Below are 14,763 nucleotides of genomic sequence, written 5' to 3'. Positions count from 1 at the left end.
TCACCTGGCCCCACCAGAGCAAAGTGGTCTCCTTTTACCCCACAGTGCATTTCTCACCCATGCTTTGGAGAACAGAAAGCTCACTCTGCAGTTAGGATTTATGCAAGCTCTCCCTGATCTCAGCAGACATGCTGCATCTTTTAATCAATTCTTACAGATGCGGATCTACGCGCACACAGTGGTCCTGTGTTTGGTATTGACACATTCATTTCCCAAGGAACGGACTCACTGACAACACTTCTTTTTTAGGGTAGGAGGAAGTGGATCTTTGTACCGATTCACTTTGAAAGCCTGTATCTAAACAGAGTGAGGCACACTTCTCTTACACAGACCTTTCTCAAGTCAAAAGGCAATTTGGGGCAACCAAGTTGCAAGAAGACACAGAGACACAGAGCATTCCGCAATCCCACCCAGAGGCCACCAGGACTATGCTCACCCACTGCCGCGCACAGCAGAACTGAGATCATTCTCAAACTGAAGTCAGATGGACAGGCCCAGCCAGCCAGCAGTGTTGGCCAGACTAAGCAAACAACCTTTACTCTGGTCCCAAAGCCACTTTGCTTAGACAGAGCTCGGCATGCCTCTCTTATCTCTCGTGTGCACACAAAGTGTTGACAAGGCACCTTGTCTTTCTAAGCCAAGTCAGCTACTAGCTTAGGAACACAAAAAAACAGCTTGGTGAGGAATATTTGGAAGTGGGGTAAGGGGGGCAAATAGGACCGTTTGGGAATTGAGCACCGTTTCAGCAGGTATGGTGGTTTCCCACTGGGAACTGAAGGCCAGGGATGGAGGACAAAGATGGATCTTCCTGGTGCCACCTCCAGTTTATTTGCATTTCAGGCATCAGGACAGCCACTGTCAGCCTAATTTCTCTGGAGCTTTGCCAATTCTAGCTGTTTAGGGACTTTCTTTTTTTTTTTAATATACACAGCTACCACCTTCCTAACTGACACTATGATATAGCTTTCCCTATTTTGACACATCACCTAGTAGTTTTCTCACTTAAAATGGGATTAAAGAAAATTAAATGGCATCAAGAGACCAAGCACTGGCCATCTGCCATGGATGATGAGGCTATTTACAAGAAGGAAACCCCAAAGATAAGCTAGTCCTATTGAGACCAGGGGTAGCTCACAGCTATGAGGAACCAAGGCATGCAGGGGGACCTCACCCTGACAGCATGAGCCACAGCTGTGCACCATCTACCTACCACTCTCTGAAACAGGAGGAGAGGGACCTTCTGTTGGCTCCTTGAGCTCACTTAGACAGATAGCTTGTTGTGACATTTCCTACAAAATGCAAGCGTTCTTTCTCACGGCTCTACAGTCTCCTTGTTCAGAAGCCTGTGCAATTCAGTGATCCAGAACTACAGCTGTTGTTTAAATAAAGTTGTGGGCTGGTTACCCAAGAGCTTGTTTTCAGCCCCACTTTGAGAAGCACAAAGAAAGTGAGTAGGAAGAGCCTGGGGCTGGGAAGCTGCCAGAGCAGGGACTCTCCTGCAGCATACCATGACTCATGCTCAAGGGCTGGCAGCCAGCAGTGCTGCTCCACCAGCAACCAGTCCAACTGGGCTGGCACCAAGGCCCAGCCGGCTCCGGGAAGCCTGATGCTCGGTTATGTCAAGCCTACGGCGCACAAATTCCTCCCAGGGCCACCTCGCCCTCCTCACTGCATTCCCCGCTTTGCGCAAGTGGCACGCACACGAGCCGTCTGTGTTTGGCAATGTTGGGAGGCCAGCCAGAGCCCCTACAGGCTCTGCTTTTGCAGTTGCAGAGACAGCTCTGCAGGAGAAGTGCTCTCATTGCCAAAATTAAAAAGAAAAAGAAAGAAGAAAGAAAAAAGAAAAAAAGAGGCACTTTCTGCAGCAGTGCAGCTTTTAGACCACTTTGCATTTCCACTCCGACTGTACCAAGCTGTCAAAGAGGAAGCAAAAGCAAGCCACAAATTACAGCCTTGCAGGCTTGGGAAGAGCCTTGAGCACATCTGAAGCTTGTTCCAGCTTAAGCAGCAGCAGCCTCCACATGACTCATTGACATCTCACTGGGTCCCGGCTCAGGATGGGCTTCCTGCAGCATGCCAGATGCTGTGCCCCTGTCTTTGCCACCAGCACAGTGCAGAGGAACAACTCCAGCACCAGCACGGTTCATTCTGCTGCTCCAAGTCCTTCACCTCCCCAGCACAGCAAAACCACCCTGCTCCACAGAAGCAGACAGTGCTGTGCTGGATTAGTGACCTGAATCAGCCCAAGGCAGCATGCAAAGAGCCAGCAGGGCAGTGGGAGGGAGGCCTCCAGCGTCCCTTGCACCAGCACTAACAGCCCAACCTGGACCCAGGGTGCTGCCCGAGCCCCAATGGCAGCATGGGATGAAAGCAGTAAGGACCAACCCCTTTTGGCAGTGCTCAGCACTGCTGGCATGGCAGCCCTGCTCCTTCCCACGTTCTACAACTCAATTATCTAAAGGGGTCAGATCAAGTGCACCGGATTTTCCAAGCAAAGCAAAACAAAACCTCAAATCTCTGCAGAGAGTTCTCATTTTGCTGTATTTCTTTTGTCCTGCCACAAGTTTTTCATTATAGTTAGAAGCTGATTTTTTTTTTTAATTGTTTCTTCAGCATTTTATGTACTACTTGCTGGGATTACTCCACCCCTCCAGGGAAGGACATATCCCAATGCACTGCACTGCTCTTTCAAACCAAACAGATTAGCTACAAAGAGTCAGAGGACAGCAGCCATAAATGCTTTGCCCTCACGAGCCAGGATTTCTGACTGGTACTCCCAGGGCCTGAGAGCACAGAGTCAATAGAAAAGCAGAAGAATCGATAATTTAGCATCGCCTTGCAAAGCCCATGCTTCAAAGGAAGTGCATACAGTGCAGATTCCCATTTCTGCTCTCATTGTGTCATCTTCCCAAGGCTGTAAGCAGTAAGAATGTAGCTAGGCAAACCTCCGCTACCGGCATGCAACAGCCTTTGAAGGGGAAACAGCTTTCTTTTTGTAAATCGAAAGGAGAATTAAGCCCTAGGTTTGTTCTGAGTCTGACTTTCTCCCCATCCCCCAAGAAATCATTAGGAATATACACTTAGGTCACCCAGGAAGAAAATAAAGGAAAAATGAAAAATGAAGTTTAAAATATATATCAGAAATCCCAAGGAAATTAAAAAAAAAAAAAAAAAGACCAAGGAAAAGAGCAGGGAGATTTCAGGACATCTTCATTCCCACTCATGGTACAACAGAAGCAGCCCCATGGGATCCCCAGGAAATACTGTTCCCTTCTCCTCCCCACCTTATCTGTCAGGATTTCTAACCGATGACTCCAGCTGCTTACTGGGAACTAAAAACCTTCTCCAATAAAAGGAGTGGGTTTGATGCTTTTTTAGGTTTTCAGCAATAAAAGTGAGGGATGAACAAAGGAGTGTGCTTACCTAATCCCATCGTCACTGCTCCCCCTCCCTCAGTCGTGCTGTGCTGTTGCATTGAAGCTCACCACAGTTTCTGAAAGCAGCCAGCTCTTGGCAAGTGCATCTCCCCCATTAAAGAGCTGCTTTTTGAAGGTGCTTCTAATACATCAATTCTATTAAAAAAAAAAATAATAAAAATCAAATCTTTTAAAAACCTTTGCTCCCCATTTCTAAGAGCCTCTCAGAAAGGATGGCATTGAAAAAAATAAGCTTTAACCTGAGTCCTCAAAGTCTAGGGGGATGAAATAAAAGAGAAAAGCCTTGCTCATGGCTTCCACCTGCCCACAGCAGCATTTGGGAACCAACACCTGGCTGCAGCCCCAGCATAGCCCCATGGGCCTTCCCAAAGCAGGCACCGTGGGACCAAACTGTGAATGTGGGGGGGACCCAGCATGGGTAGGGTTTCTCTTCCACCACATTTATCAATGTGAAGTGGAGGGAGGGGACAATATCTTCCTGCCAAAGAGCTCTTGTGCAGAGTGAGCATTGCTTCCACGTGCCTTTGTCCACAGTGATCAAACCTGAGTGTTGCTGGGTGCTACAAAGCACAGCCCCACAGTAAGGGCAGCACATTGCTCATCCTCCACCTCCTCTTCCACCTTCCTGCTGCCTCTGGGCTGGTCCCAGCTTGGTGCAGAGCTCAGTGCCATTGCCTTGCTTCTGTGCTGTTGCTACCAGTCAGAAACGGGCAAAACACAGCTGCCAAAAATCAAAAAGCTTTTTATAAAGCAGAGGCCTGAGGTTTTTTTTTTTTTTTTTTTTTAATTTACTTTCTTCTTTGCAGGTTTTCAAGATTACTCTTAGAAGCTCCAGGGGCTTTTTTTCTGCAGTGCAGGCTGATTTGCAACACACTGAAAATCTGCTTTGCCTTGACTCAGCTCATACAGCAGTGATTACACAGTCACGGGACTCTGGGAGCCATGGCACAAAGTGCTGTCAGCTTTGGGGAGAAGAGCTGGCAGGGGACAAAAAGCCTCAGGGCCTTGTGCAAGGACTGAGCAAACATTCCCCCCACCCCCAGCATTATTCATGCAGCTTCCTCTGCTGTTGGAACACTTGTTTTTCCCTTCCTTCTGTACCCGCAGCAAAGTGGAAGGCACAGAAGGGAATACAGTTTCATTTGGAGAAGAGGGCACAAACCACAAGAGTTTAGAACAGAAATAACCACCCACATCTGCTGAGGCTCAGATGAGCAAATGGGGTGAGTTGGCATGTGGGACAAGGAGCAGGGATGGATGGGGAGCTCTTGGAGGTTGGGACCTCAGCAAGTGGCCCAGCAGTGCCACACACAGGGATATCAGCATGCCTGGGGCCAAGGGCCTTCCAGACAGGCAATTAAGTGACTTATACAGCAGCAGCTGACTGCTGGCACTGGGGTGGGCCTCAGAGTCACAAGGGGGAAGTGGGAGCCCGATGGCTGCAGCAGCCCCCACTCAGAGCCAAGGGCTGCAGAACAAATCCATCATCCTCTACCTGTAGCACAAGCAAGGCACAGGGCTGTAATCCAACCTCCCTGGGTGTCACAAGAGAGCTCTACAGCAGCCTGCCCACCAGCAGCCTCCCTTCCCACTGCTCACCCCACAGCAAATGGGGCAGTATCCGAGCATCTCTGCACAGCAGCAAACACAGAGATGTGAAAGAAGGAACAAAGCCCTCTTCCCTTTCCTCAGGGAAGGCAGAGGCATAGGAACTCCCAACCCCAAGCATCGTGACACAACCACAGAACAAAAGCATGGCTGAGCCCAGAGAAAAGAGAAACATGCAAAAAATTGCTTTGGAAAGAGCAGCAAACTCCATTCCTAGCTTAGTGCATACAGCCGCCTCTCACAGAGAGACCAAGGCACATAGCACCAAAGCATTGAAAAGGAACCCTTCAGTTCTTTGCAGCCACCCTTTAAAACCTGTCCCACAGCTGCTTGCCCTCCAGTTGTGATTGCAGTGCTCAGCTGTGACAGATCTCTGTGTGCTCTGGTGGGGGGGTAGGGAGGGAGTTTGGATGATGTCCAGACCCACCTCCAGTCCTTCCCTGCAGATCTGCAAATGGGAGTTAATTAACCCTGAGAGATTTGGAAAGTTTTTCCATTTAAAAAAAAAAAAAAAAAAGATCATCAAGTTTTAACTACTCCTATTTCACAGGGGAGCTTGAAGAGTACACTGCTTTTGCTCCTCTTTGGTTTTCCTGATGCTGCCTGGGGTGATCAGCAGACAGCTGGCATTTGAGTGACTTCTAACACAGGTGTCTCAATTTCCCCATGGCTTTCCACAGTAAGCTACGTGCAGAAGGAGAGCCACGTCTCCACCTTGCATGTCCCTGTACATAGCAGGGAAATTGGACCAGATGACCTTTAAATGTCCCTTCAGCTTGAATGGTTCTATGATTTTGGCAGCGCTTGTTGGGGTGGAACTTCTCCCCATCTCGCTACAAAACTGGGCTGACCTGACCGCTGGGTTCTAAACCTTTGGACAACACTGGTGCTCTCTGTTCTATTTGCCCTGGTGCCCCTATTGTGTGCTAAATAGTGAGGATTTAGCTATCTTAAGCCAGACAAGATATCCAGGTGGAGACGTTATCTCCCTGAGTGCAGAGGCCGACAGGGCCGCAGCATGACAGGAGATGTCAGAAACTGCCTTCTGTAAACAGTGGCTGAGCTCGGAGAGGGATCAGCCCCCAAACCTGGCAGGAAAGCAAACTCCTGGCAGTCACGCGCCCATGAGCTCAGAGCCTTCTAAGGAATCTCAGACCTGGAGGGTTTTTCAGAAGAGGAGCAATGCACATCGGTTAGATCAGGTTGCCGTGGGCCAGCAGCAATGCTCAGAATTAAAACACCTGAAGGGATGCTGGAGGGGCTGCCCTGCTGCCTCTGGCACTGCAGCCATGTGCATCAGGTCTGGGGATGCCCCACATGGGCCCGATCAGGCCTCGAAGTAGCTGGAAGCTCACCCAGCACAGGAAAAGCAATGCAAAATAAGGCTTCAGGCTCACACGGCTGCAAGTAACACAAAGGAGGGGAAGGGGACATGTGCTGGGGTCCGATCAGTCTGGGGGTTATGTGGTCAAATGAAAAAGGGAGAGCTGCCATGCAGGGGCCCACACACCTGAGCTGCAGAGTCACCCTTGGGGTTTTCCTGGTGCTGAGTACTTCTACTTGCTCAATGCTCTGTGGTTCTCACTTCCTTCTTTCAGAGGGGAGAGAGTTGGACAAGCTATGCTTTGGCATGCTTTCCCCTCCCAACCCCCCTATTCCCCCCCACACCCCCAAAGGCTTGGGGCAGGTGACAGGCTGCAATCAGAGCAATCAGCTCTTTGGGGGTTTCTCTTTCCTTGTTGGAAAGGGAAGCCTGCTGTTGGTTTGGGTCAGGTTCCCAGCACCAGGAAAAGCAGGGTGCTCCAATGGGGGTTCCCCATATCTGTCCTTGTAGGCAGCAGGGAACCTGAATTTTGCCCAGCTGAGGATGCTGGCTGATGCTGTGCTTTTGGGGTTCTGATTCTGAGCTGACAGCTGCCCACTTCCTCACGATAAAGGGATGGTAAAAGCACGTGCCTGGCTTGGCCACCATCTTGGTGACGAGCACCCACTGTAGAAGGGCCATGGGAAGGAGGACAGGTGCAGGGCCACAGCCTTCATGGCACTGCTCACTGGGGTCACTGCTTCAGGTTCACTCTTTCTACCAGACATCCTCCCATTCTGCTGTTCTCACGGCATCGGTAAGAGCGTCCGCAATGGCTGGTGGTGAAAGTGTTTACAATTATTACAAATACAAATAAAATAAAGAGGGCTACAATGTAGCAACTTCTTAGTTGCACGCCGGCAGTTTTAGAGAAGCAGAACCGAAAAAGGAACAGAAAACCCAGAGCCCGAGGGTCTCATCGTTGCTGGGGGGGAGGGAGGGAGGGAGTGAGTGGGGCACAGAGCCGCCCCCGGCCTTCCACCCAAATTACATCCACTAGGGTCGAGCACATCCGCTGGGGGGAGCCAAAAACAGAGAGGTCGGCTGCAAATCGCCCTGGGGAGCTTTGATTGTGGCGTCTGCTGGGCTTGCAGGAAGCGGATACGGGGAAGGAGGCGGCCCTAGGGACCAGCAGCAGTGTTCTCTGGGGTCGCCTGCTGGCGGCCCTTGGACACCTCGTCCATTACCCTCTGTGTGCCGCTGTTCCACCATGACTGCTGCATCAGACATAGCAGGCTGCAGGCAGCAAACTGGTAACGATGGCATGCCAGCACCTGAGGTGCGCATGTGGTTGGAAAACCGGGCTCCTGCTTGGCTCCAGCACTGGCTGCTTGTCACTCAGAGGGTGCTGACACACTGGAACAGGTTGCCCAAGGAGGCTGTGGATGTCCCGTCCCTGGATGCATTCAAGGCCAGGCTGGATGTGGCTCTGGGCAGCCTGGTCTGGTGGTTGATGACTCAGCACCTAGCAGAGGGGCTGAAACTAAATGATCTTTGAGGTCCTTCTCAACCAAGGGGTTGAAATTGATTCTATGGAACAAATCAGGAATGAGCCCTTGGAGCTAAGCCAGGGGGAAGCCTTCCCAGTCCTCCAGCCATGTCCTCCTGGAAAACGAACCCCTAAAGCACCCCGAGGGATGCATGGAAGGGAACAGAGCCCCTCACACTGCAGCACTGAGGCTGCCAGACGGCACTGGGCAGTGCACGGGGACGTGAGGGCAGAGTTTGGCAGCTCCCAGTCAGTGGGTGAATATCCACACAAACTCTGCCCTGCTTTCACAGAGTGAAGGCCGGGCTGGGCTTCCTTACAGCACAGCTGGGCGCGGTCCCCAGCACGGATCTGGGTAGAAAATGGGCAAGGAGTGCAGTATGAAGCATTTTCACCACTTGCTCAAACGCAACACTGGAACAGTAAGCGAAAAGCTGAAAATGCCCAAAAAGTTCCTGGGAAGGGGAAAGTGGTGGCTGGGGTCAGCAGGCGGAGGCTGAGCTGGGCTGCTCACAAGCTGCTCCACCCGCCGGGCGCTGCCATCAGTGCACACAGCGGTGCGTGTACCTCGCACAGGTTGGTGCATGCACCCTCCTGCTGGGAGCGCGGTGCTGGCACTCCAGGCGGAGGGCAGGGCGCTCCACGGTAACTTCGTTAATGGGGGGCTACTAACGAGTGGCACGCCAACGCCAGCAAGTGTGTTTCTGCCTGATGCCTGGAAGAGCTATGCCAGGAATGTGAACAGGGCTGAGACGCTGTATGGGGACTATTTTTTTCTCCTCTTTCTGCCTGCAGAGCCAGACGTCCTTCTCTGCTCGGAGTGGGAGCTGTGTTCCCCTCCCGATGGGACACTGTCGCTGGGGCTCTCAGGATGGCGATGGCACCGTGTATTCGCCATCCCACGCTGCCAACCATACCCGCAGCAGAGTTCTGGGGTGACTCCGGAGCAGCGCAGCGCTGAGCAACCACAAGACCCTTTCGGTGGGGCTGCGGGAAGGGAACCCGCGGGTGCTGCGGGGCTCGGGGTTCAGAGCAGCCGGCGACGGAGGAGCGGGCCGGGCACCGAGAGAAACTTTTCCCGACGAGGTGCGGGATGCAGCCGGCAGGATGCCCCGGGCCGGCCCCGCCCCGGCCCAGCTCCCCCCGCCGGCACCCCGGGAGGAAGGAAGGAAGGAAGGAGGGAGGGAAAGAGGCAGGGAAAAGGGAGGGAGGGAGATGACAGCGCCGTGAAGAAAAGCAGGGCCCCCGCCGCCCGCCCCGCCGCACCGCACGACCGGGCCCTCGCGGGTAGGTACGGGCGGGGGGCGCGGGGCCGGCCGGGGGCGGTGGGGCCGGGGCTCTCTGCGCCGGTGGGAGGGGGCCGGGGGGCTCCGCGTTCCGCTCCCCCCTTACCCCCCTCCCCCGGCCCCTCGGCGGGCGGCTGCCGGGATCCTTTGTGCCGCCTCCGACCGCGCCTTTGTCTGCGAACGGGGAGCTCTCGCCGCTCTCCCCGCCGGGTCCGGCAACCCCCGGAGCCCCCGAGTCTCGGGGGGAGCAGAACGCGGTGTCGGGACGAGCCGCGCCGCAGCCTCGGTTCGGTGCGGAGAGCAAAGGGGCCGGGGGGGTACGGAGAGTTTCTCCCAGAGTTGCATCAGCCGTCCTCCCGAAGGAAGGCGAAGTTGTCCTCGGCCTCTCCTCTCCGGCCGCGAGGGCACCGGGATGCGGCCGGGGCCGGGAAGGGCCTCAGCGCCCGCGAGAGTTCTGCGGCGGCTCCGGGGAGCATCGCGCCCCGACACCGCCCCGAGCTGCCGGGGTGCGGCGGGGTCCCACTGCCGGGAGTCGCGGCCCGGAGCCCGCTGCGACACCGCAGGCATGGAACTCCCCGTTTTCCCCGTGCGCTGCACCGCGTCAGTACGGAGCTCTCTCCCAGCGCTGCGCCTCGGGGAGGCGGGCACGCTCCGTCTCACCCCGGAGAAAGGGCTCATTGAGGCTGAGGCACAGGGACCGGCTTTGTGCAGCTGGAGCGTACTGAGCCGCTTTCCTCCCTCCCGTGCCATCCCCAGAGCCCACCTGGGCGCCTCCCGAGTCGACCTCGGAGCCAGCCAGCAATATGCTCCGCAAGCGGTGCCGGCAGCGATTAGAGCTGAGTTTGTTCCCAATTTGGGTCCCAGCACGTGGCCGCCCGCCGCTGCCCCAGCCACAACCCCGCGGGCAGCCTCCGGCTCCGAAAGCCCTATCGCGGGGCTGGGGCAGCCCTTGCCAGTGCCCCCCTGCCAGCCCACCAGCAGTCACCTGGAAGCCGGGCTGATGGCCCCGACACCGCCCCGCCCGCGTCCCCTGCTCAGGGCTGGGCACCGGCCCCCATTTGGCCGCGGTTTGGGGCTATTCTGGGCAACTTTATAAACAGCGTAGGAGGTGACTGTTTTTTCATTTCTTCCTCCCCCCCCCCCCCCCTTTTTTTTTTTTTCAACTTGAATACACACGTTGATTTTGTGCAAAAAATAGCGGAGGGAACAGCCGGTGGCCGAAGCGAGCTGTGCCATCTCTAGCGCTCCCATCCCACCGCCCGGCTCCGGGACGCTGCCAGGAGGAGGCAGTCGGGGTGACGACGTGTTTCCCGGCGCGGGGAAGAAAAGCGTTCTGTAATACGGAGGGAACTGCTGTGTGATTCTTCCCCCGGGTTGCAGACAAAGAGCAGCGGCGATCGGAGCCCGCGCCATCCCTTTGTTCTGCCCGTGGGTTCAGCCGGGCTGTCCCCCATTAACCCGGTGGGGAGAGGGAGGCGAGGGCTGCGAGCAGACGGTTTGCTCGAGGAGCTCGCCGGCCGCCCGTTGAGTCACTGGAGGAAAATGTGACTTCACCGCGCACACCTCCGGCGGCGACGGGAACAGCGGGAGCGGGACTTGGGAACGGGAACCCTGCGGCCGCCTGCTCCCATTCCAGCCCCAGCGGTGCTGAGAAGCGCGGGGGCACAGAGCCCCTCTGTTCCCTTCACAAAGAGCCGCCTGTGCCTCTCCCCGGCCGTGCTGCGTGCTCCCAGTGAGGAAGACGCCGAGCGGGGCACCGTGCTGCTCTCCAGCCTTGTCCCCGCTGGTTTCAAGCCCTCAGACCCGAGATGCACGGAGAGTGGGGTGCTCTGTGCGCCCCGAGGCTGAGCCCTGCAGGGTTCAGGGACCCAGCACTCAGCTGCCCGTGTATTTAATGAATCACATCTGCCCCAGGGTTTGGAATAGGGGTTTTTCTGGAATCTATTCCCCGTACAGCCCCTGGTCTGGGCATTGTTTGTGGTTTGTCTGCTGTGGGCACTGAAGGGGGAAATCCCGGCTCGGCTGCACCCAGGATGCTGGCAGTGGCAGCGCTGACCCTTGAAAACACTTCCTGCACTGGCGATGGCAGTCCAAATCCCTTCCCCTGGCAGCCGTCACCGCCAGCAAGTGCAAAGCCACAACAGACCCACATGAGAAAATGATGGCACTGGGCGTGGGGGGCAGAGTGTGCGATGCACACAGGGGACCACGTGGGCCTTCAGCCAGTTCCTGGAACCCCATCAGGTTTCTTTTTCGTACCTAGAGGAAGGCGGAAGCCGCGCGCCCCATCACGCTGACAGGAAGCCCCCGTAGCCTCGTTGAGCAGCCCTGCTGCCGAAGCTCCTGCCCAGGGGGGCTGATAGGGGTTTCTGGCCAGGCACAGCAGGCAGCTGGCTGGGATTGGGTTTCGATGCTGGAGGAGGAGGTGTGGGAAGCGGTCTCCCGTGGTGGATTTATTTTGGGAGCTGGGAGAGTGGTGCTGTCAGCAGCTGCTGGGTGCCAGGTGGGAACTGTACAGAGACACTCTGCCTCCGTGTTCTTATGGTGCTGGGAGTTCCTCGAGCTTGTGTTTGTCCAGCAGACAGGAATCACCTCCAGACCCTTTGCGTGAGCTCTCTAGATGTTGGGAGCAGTGCTGGAAGGCACCCACGTGTCTCTCCTTGTTCCCGCAGGCCAGAGCCACCTGGGAAGGGATGCTGCGGGACAGCAGGTGCCCAGCAGATAGCCCAGGGCATCAGGTGCCTGCCTGAGGGATTCTCTAAGGAAAGTGTGGACATGCGGAAGACACAAAAGTTGTAGCTCCCTCACTCACCATCCAAATGGAGAGGAGATCGGCTTTGCCCCAGGATTTTCGGGAGGTGCTGCACTGCCTGAAGATGAGGAGCAAGTATGCCGTGCTGCTGGTGTTCGTGGTGGGGCTGGTCATCATCGAGAAGGAAAACAACTTCATCTCCAGGTAGGGAACAGGGGAATACTGTGTGTCCTCTGCTTTGAGCCACCTGCCTGCCCCATGTGGTAATGATCCCAGGTCCTGCAGGGAAAGAACGCAAGGGGGTCCCCAAAAAACTTATACAGGGGGATAAAGAGGGATGGAGGAATATGGGGACACAGAGATCATGGAATCACAGAAGGGATTCTTAAGGGACCCTTAAAGGCCAACTGGTCCAACTCCCCTGCAATGAACAGGGACACCTGCTCCATTAGGAGCTCAGAGCTCCGTCCAGCCTGACCTTGGGTGTCTGCAGGGCTTGGGCACCACCACCTCTCTGGGCAGCCTGTGCCAGTGCCTCACCACACTGATTGTTAAGGAGGGACATGGGGATACAGAGGGATGGAGGGACACAGAGGGACATGGGCTCAGCCCTGTTTTGCCTTGCTGTCCTGCAGAGTGTCGGACAAGCTGAAGCAGTCCCCGCAGGTGCTGCCAGAGGCCAATGAGACAGAGACCAGCCCGGTGCCAGCTGAGAATGGGTCTCTGGCCTCACTGCGGCAGCTGGACACAGCCTTCTCACAGCTGAGGACACGGCTGCGCAACGTCACCTTGCAGCTGGCAGGGGAGCTGGGCATGGCAGCTCCAGGTCCGCGGCGGCACGTCCTGCTGATGGCCACCACACGCACCGGCTCCTCCTTTGTTGGGGAGTTCTTCAATCAGCAGGGCAACATCTTCTACCTCTTTGAGCCCCTGTGGCACATTGAGAGGACGGTCACTTTCGAGCCAGGGGGAGCCAACGCGGTGGGCTCGGCCCTGGTGTACCGGGACGTGCTGCAGCAGCTCCTCCTCTGCGACCTCTACATCCTGGAGAGCTTCATCTCGCCGGCGCCCGAGGAGCACTTAACAGCTGCCCTGTTCCGGCGGGGCTCCAGCCGCTCACTCTGTGAGGAGCCCGTCTGCACGCCCGTCCTCAAGAAGGTCTTTGAGAAGTACCACTGCAAGAACCGCCGCTGCGGGCCCCTCAACATCACGCTGGCAGCCGAGGCGTGCCGGCGCAAGCAGCACATGGCCCTGAAGACGGTGCGTATCCGGCAGCTGGAGTTCCTGCAGCCGTTGGCCGAGGACCCGCGGCTGGACCTGCGTGTCATCCAGCTGGTGCGGGACCCGCGTGCCGTGCTGGCGTCACGCATGGTGGCCTTCTCGGGCAAGTACGAGAGCTGGAAGAAGTGGGCGGCCGAGGGGGAAGCCCCGCTGCAGGAGGACGAGGTGCAGCGGCTGCGGGGCAACTGCGAGAGTATCCGGCTGTCGGCCGAGCTGGGGCTGCGGCAGCCACGCTGGCTGCGAGGCCGTTACATGCTGGTGCGCTACGAGGACGTGGCGCGGGCGCCGCTGCGCAAGGCGCTGGAGATGTACCGCTTCGCAGGCATCCACCCCACGCCGCAGGTGGAGGAGTGGATCCGTGCCAACACGCAGGCACCACAGGACGGCAACGGCATTTACTCCACGCAGAAGAATTCCTCGGAGCAGTTTGAGAAGTGGAGGTTCAGCATCCCCTTCAAGCTGGCGCAGGTGGTGCAGGACGCCTGCGAGCCGGCCATGCGGCTCTTTGGCTACAAGCTGGCCAGCAGCGCCCAGGAGCTGACCAACCGCTCGCTCAGCCTGCTGGAGGAGGGCCCCCCCACACGGGTCACGTAGTGCGGCACTGCTGCTCCCATACGCCCGGCCGGCCCGGGGTCACCCTGTGCCATGGACTAGGAACCGGGGCGTCCTCGCGATAGCGATGGGTTCTTGGGAAGGGCGATCAGGAGATGGCACAGGGATGCTGCGGCAGAGCTGTTTAGTGAAGCTGTTTAGTTCCTCTCCTGATGGAAGGATGAGACCCTGAGATTGAAAACCCAAGCACCATGGGTGCCCGGAGCCCTTAGCACAACCTGATCTGTGCACCAGCTCCAGTGGTGCCTTCTCCTTTCTGCAGAGGGCCATTGAGCAAAGCACAGGAGAACCGGAGTTTGCAGGCAGGAATCCATAGCCCCAACCAGGGGACAATTTTCTGGGAGTGTTCTGCAACCTGGAGGTTTTCCAATGCCACCAAACACAATGAGCACTCCTGGGTGGACTCCAGCACGGGAAGCAATGTCGCTGCCCCATGGGCATGTGCTCTCTGCCTTTTCCAATAGTGTGCACCAAGTGCCAGAGGCATGGTGTGCCAGCACCAGCAGGGACTTGGACCTCAAAGGCCTTACTGGTTTAGTGCCTTGGTACCAGCACAAACTGAAAGCTGCCTGCAGCAGGACGAGGCGGCCTCTCAGTTTGTGCTCTGCAGTGCTGATTGTTGGGTGGGGGGAGTCCTTTTGATTTATTTTCTACATTTTTCTCTGTGTACCAGGGTTGGGGGGCAAATTTATTTATTTATTATGTTTAAAAATTGAAGGGGGGGTGGGGTGGGGGAGGTACATCAGGGGTCAGAGCTAAGCCCAAAAAGCAGAGCAGCACAAAGTGCTGCAGAGACCTACAGAGGAGATGATGGGAGTGTGATCCACAGGAGGCCTCAGGGGGTGGGATGAGTTATGGATGCAGCTCCTGGGACACCCAGCTGCAGCGAGGCAGCAATGGGGACACTGTGGTGAACTCACACAGGGCAAGGGTGC

The 14,763-nt window shown here is 56.3% G+C and overlaps 1 protein-coding gene across 3 annotated transcripts; it reads left to right on the top strand.

The window, feature by feature from the left end:
• The first annotated feature begins 9,070 nt into the window (after nucleotides 1-9,070).
• Nucleotides 9,071-14,507, top strand: CHST3 (carbohydrate sulfotransferase 3). Of its 3 annotated transcripts, none has more exons than XM_090144922.1 (4): nucleotides 9,071-9,184; nucleotides 10,382-11,686; nucleotides 11,856-12,139; nucleotides 12,571-14,507. In XM_090144922.1, exons 3-4 carry the CDS (start codon nucleotides 12,003-12,005, stop codon nucleotides 13,808-13,810), a joined length of 1,377 nt encoding a protein of 458 aa, XP_090001048.1. In that variant the 5' UTR covers nucleotides 9,071-9,184; nucleotides 10,382-11,686; nucleotides 11,856-12,002; the 3' UTR covers nucleotides 13,811-14,507. The 3 variants fall into 3 exon arrangements, with proteins under 3 accessions (XP_090001048.1, XP_031458768.2, XP_090001049.1); XM_090144923.1 differs by lacking the exon at nucleotides 9,071-9,184 and adding an exon at nucleotides 9,345-9,474; XM_031602908.2 differs by lacking the exon at nucleotides 10,382-11,686 and having other exon boundaries at nucleotides 9,072-9,184.
• Nucleotides 14,508-14,763: the final 256 nt, after the last annotated feature.

The sequence above is a fragment of the Phasianus colchicus genome, chromosome 8 (assembly GCF_987193195.1).
Source record: "Phasianus colchicus chromosome 8, bPhaCol1.hap1.1, whole genome shotgun sequence".
Taxonomy (NCBI): domain Eukaryota; kingdom Metazoa; phylum Chordata; class Aves; order Galliformes; family Phasianidae; genus Phasianus; species Phasianus colchicus.
The sequence above is the reverse complement of the archived record's forward strand: the minus strand, read 5'-3'. Positions and strand labels throughout refer to the sequence as shown.

What these genes read in the sequence shown, in the direction of transcription:
- CHST3 (XM_090144922.1), top strand. Translation starts at nt 12,003, where the DNA reads ATGGAGAGGAGATCGGCTTTGCCCCAGGATTTTCGGGAGGTGCTGCAC. An exon ending in GAAAACAACTTCATCTCCAG is followed by an intron (nt 12,140 to 12,570) that starts GTAGGGAACAGG and finishes GCTGTCCTGCAG; the next exon opens with AGTGTCGGACAAGCTGAAGC.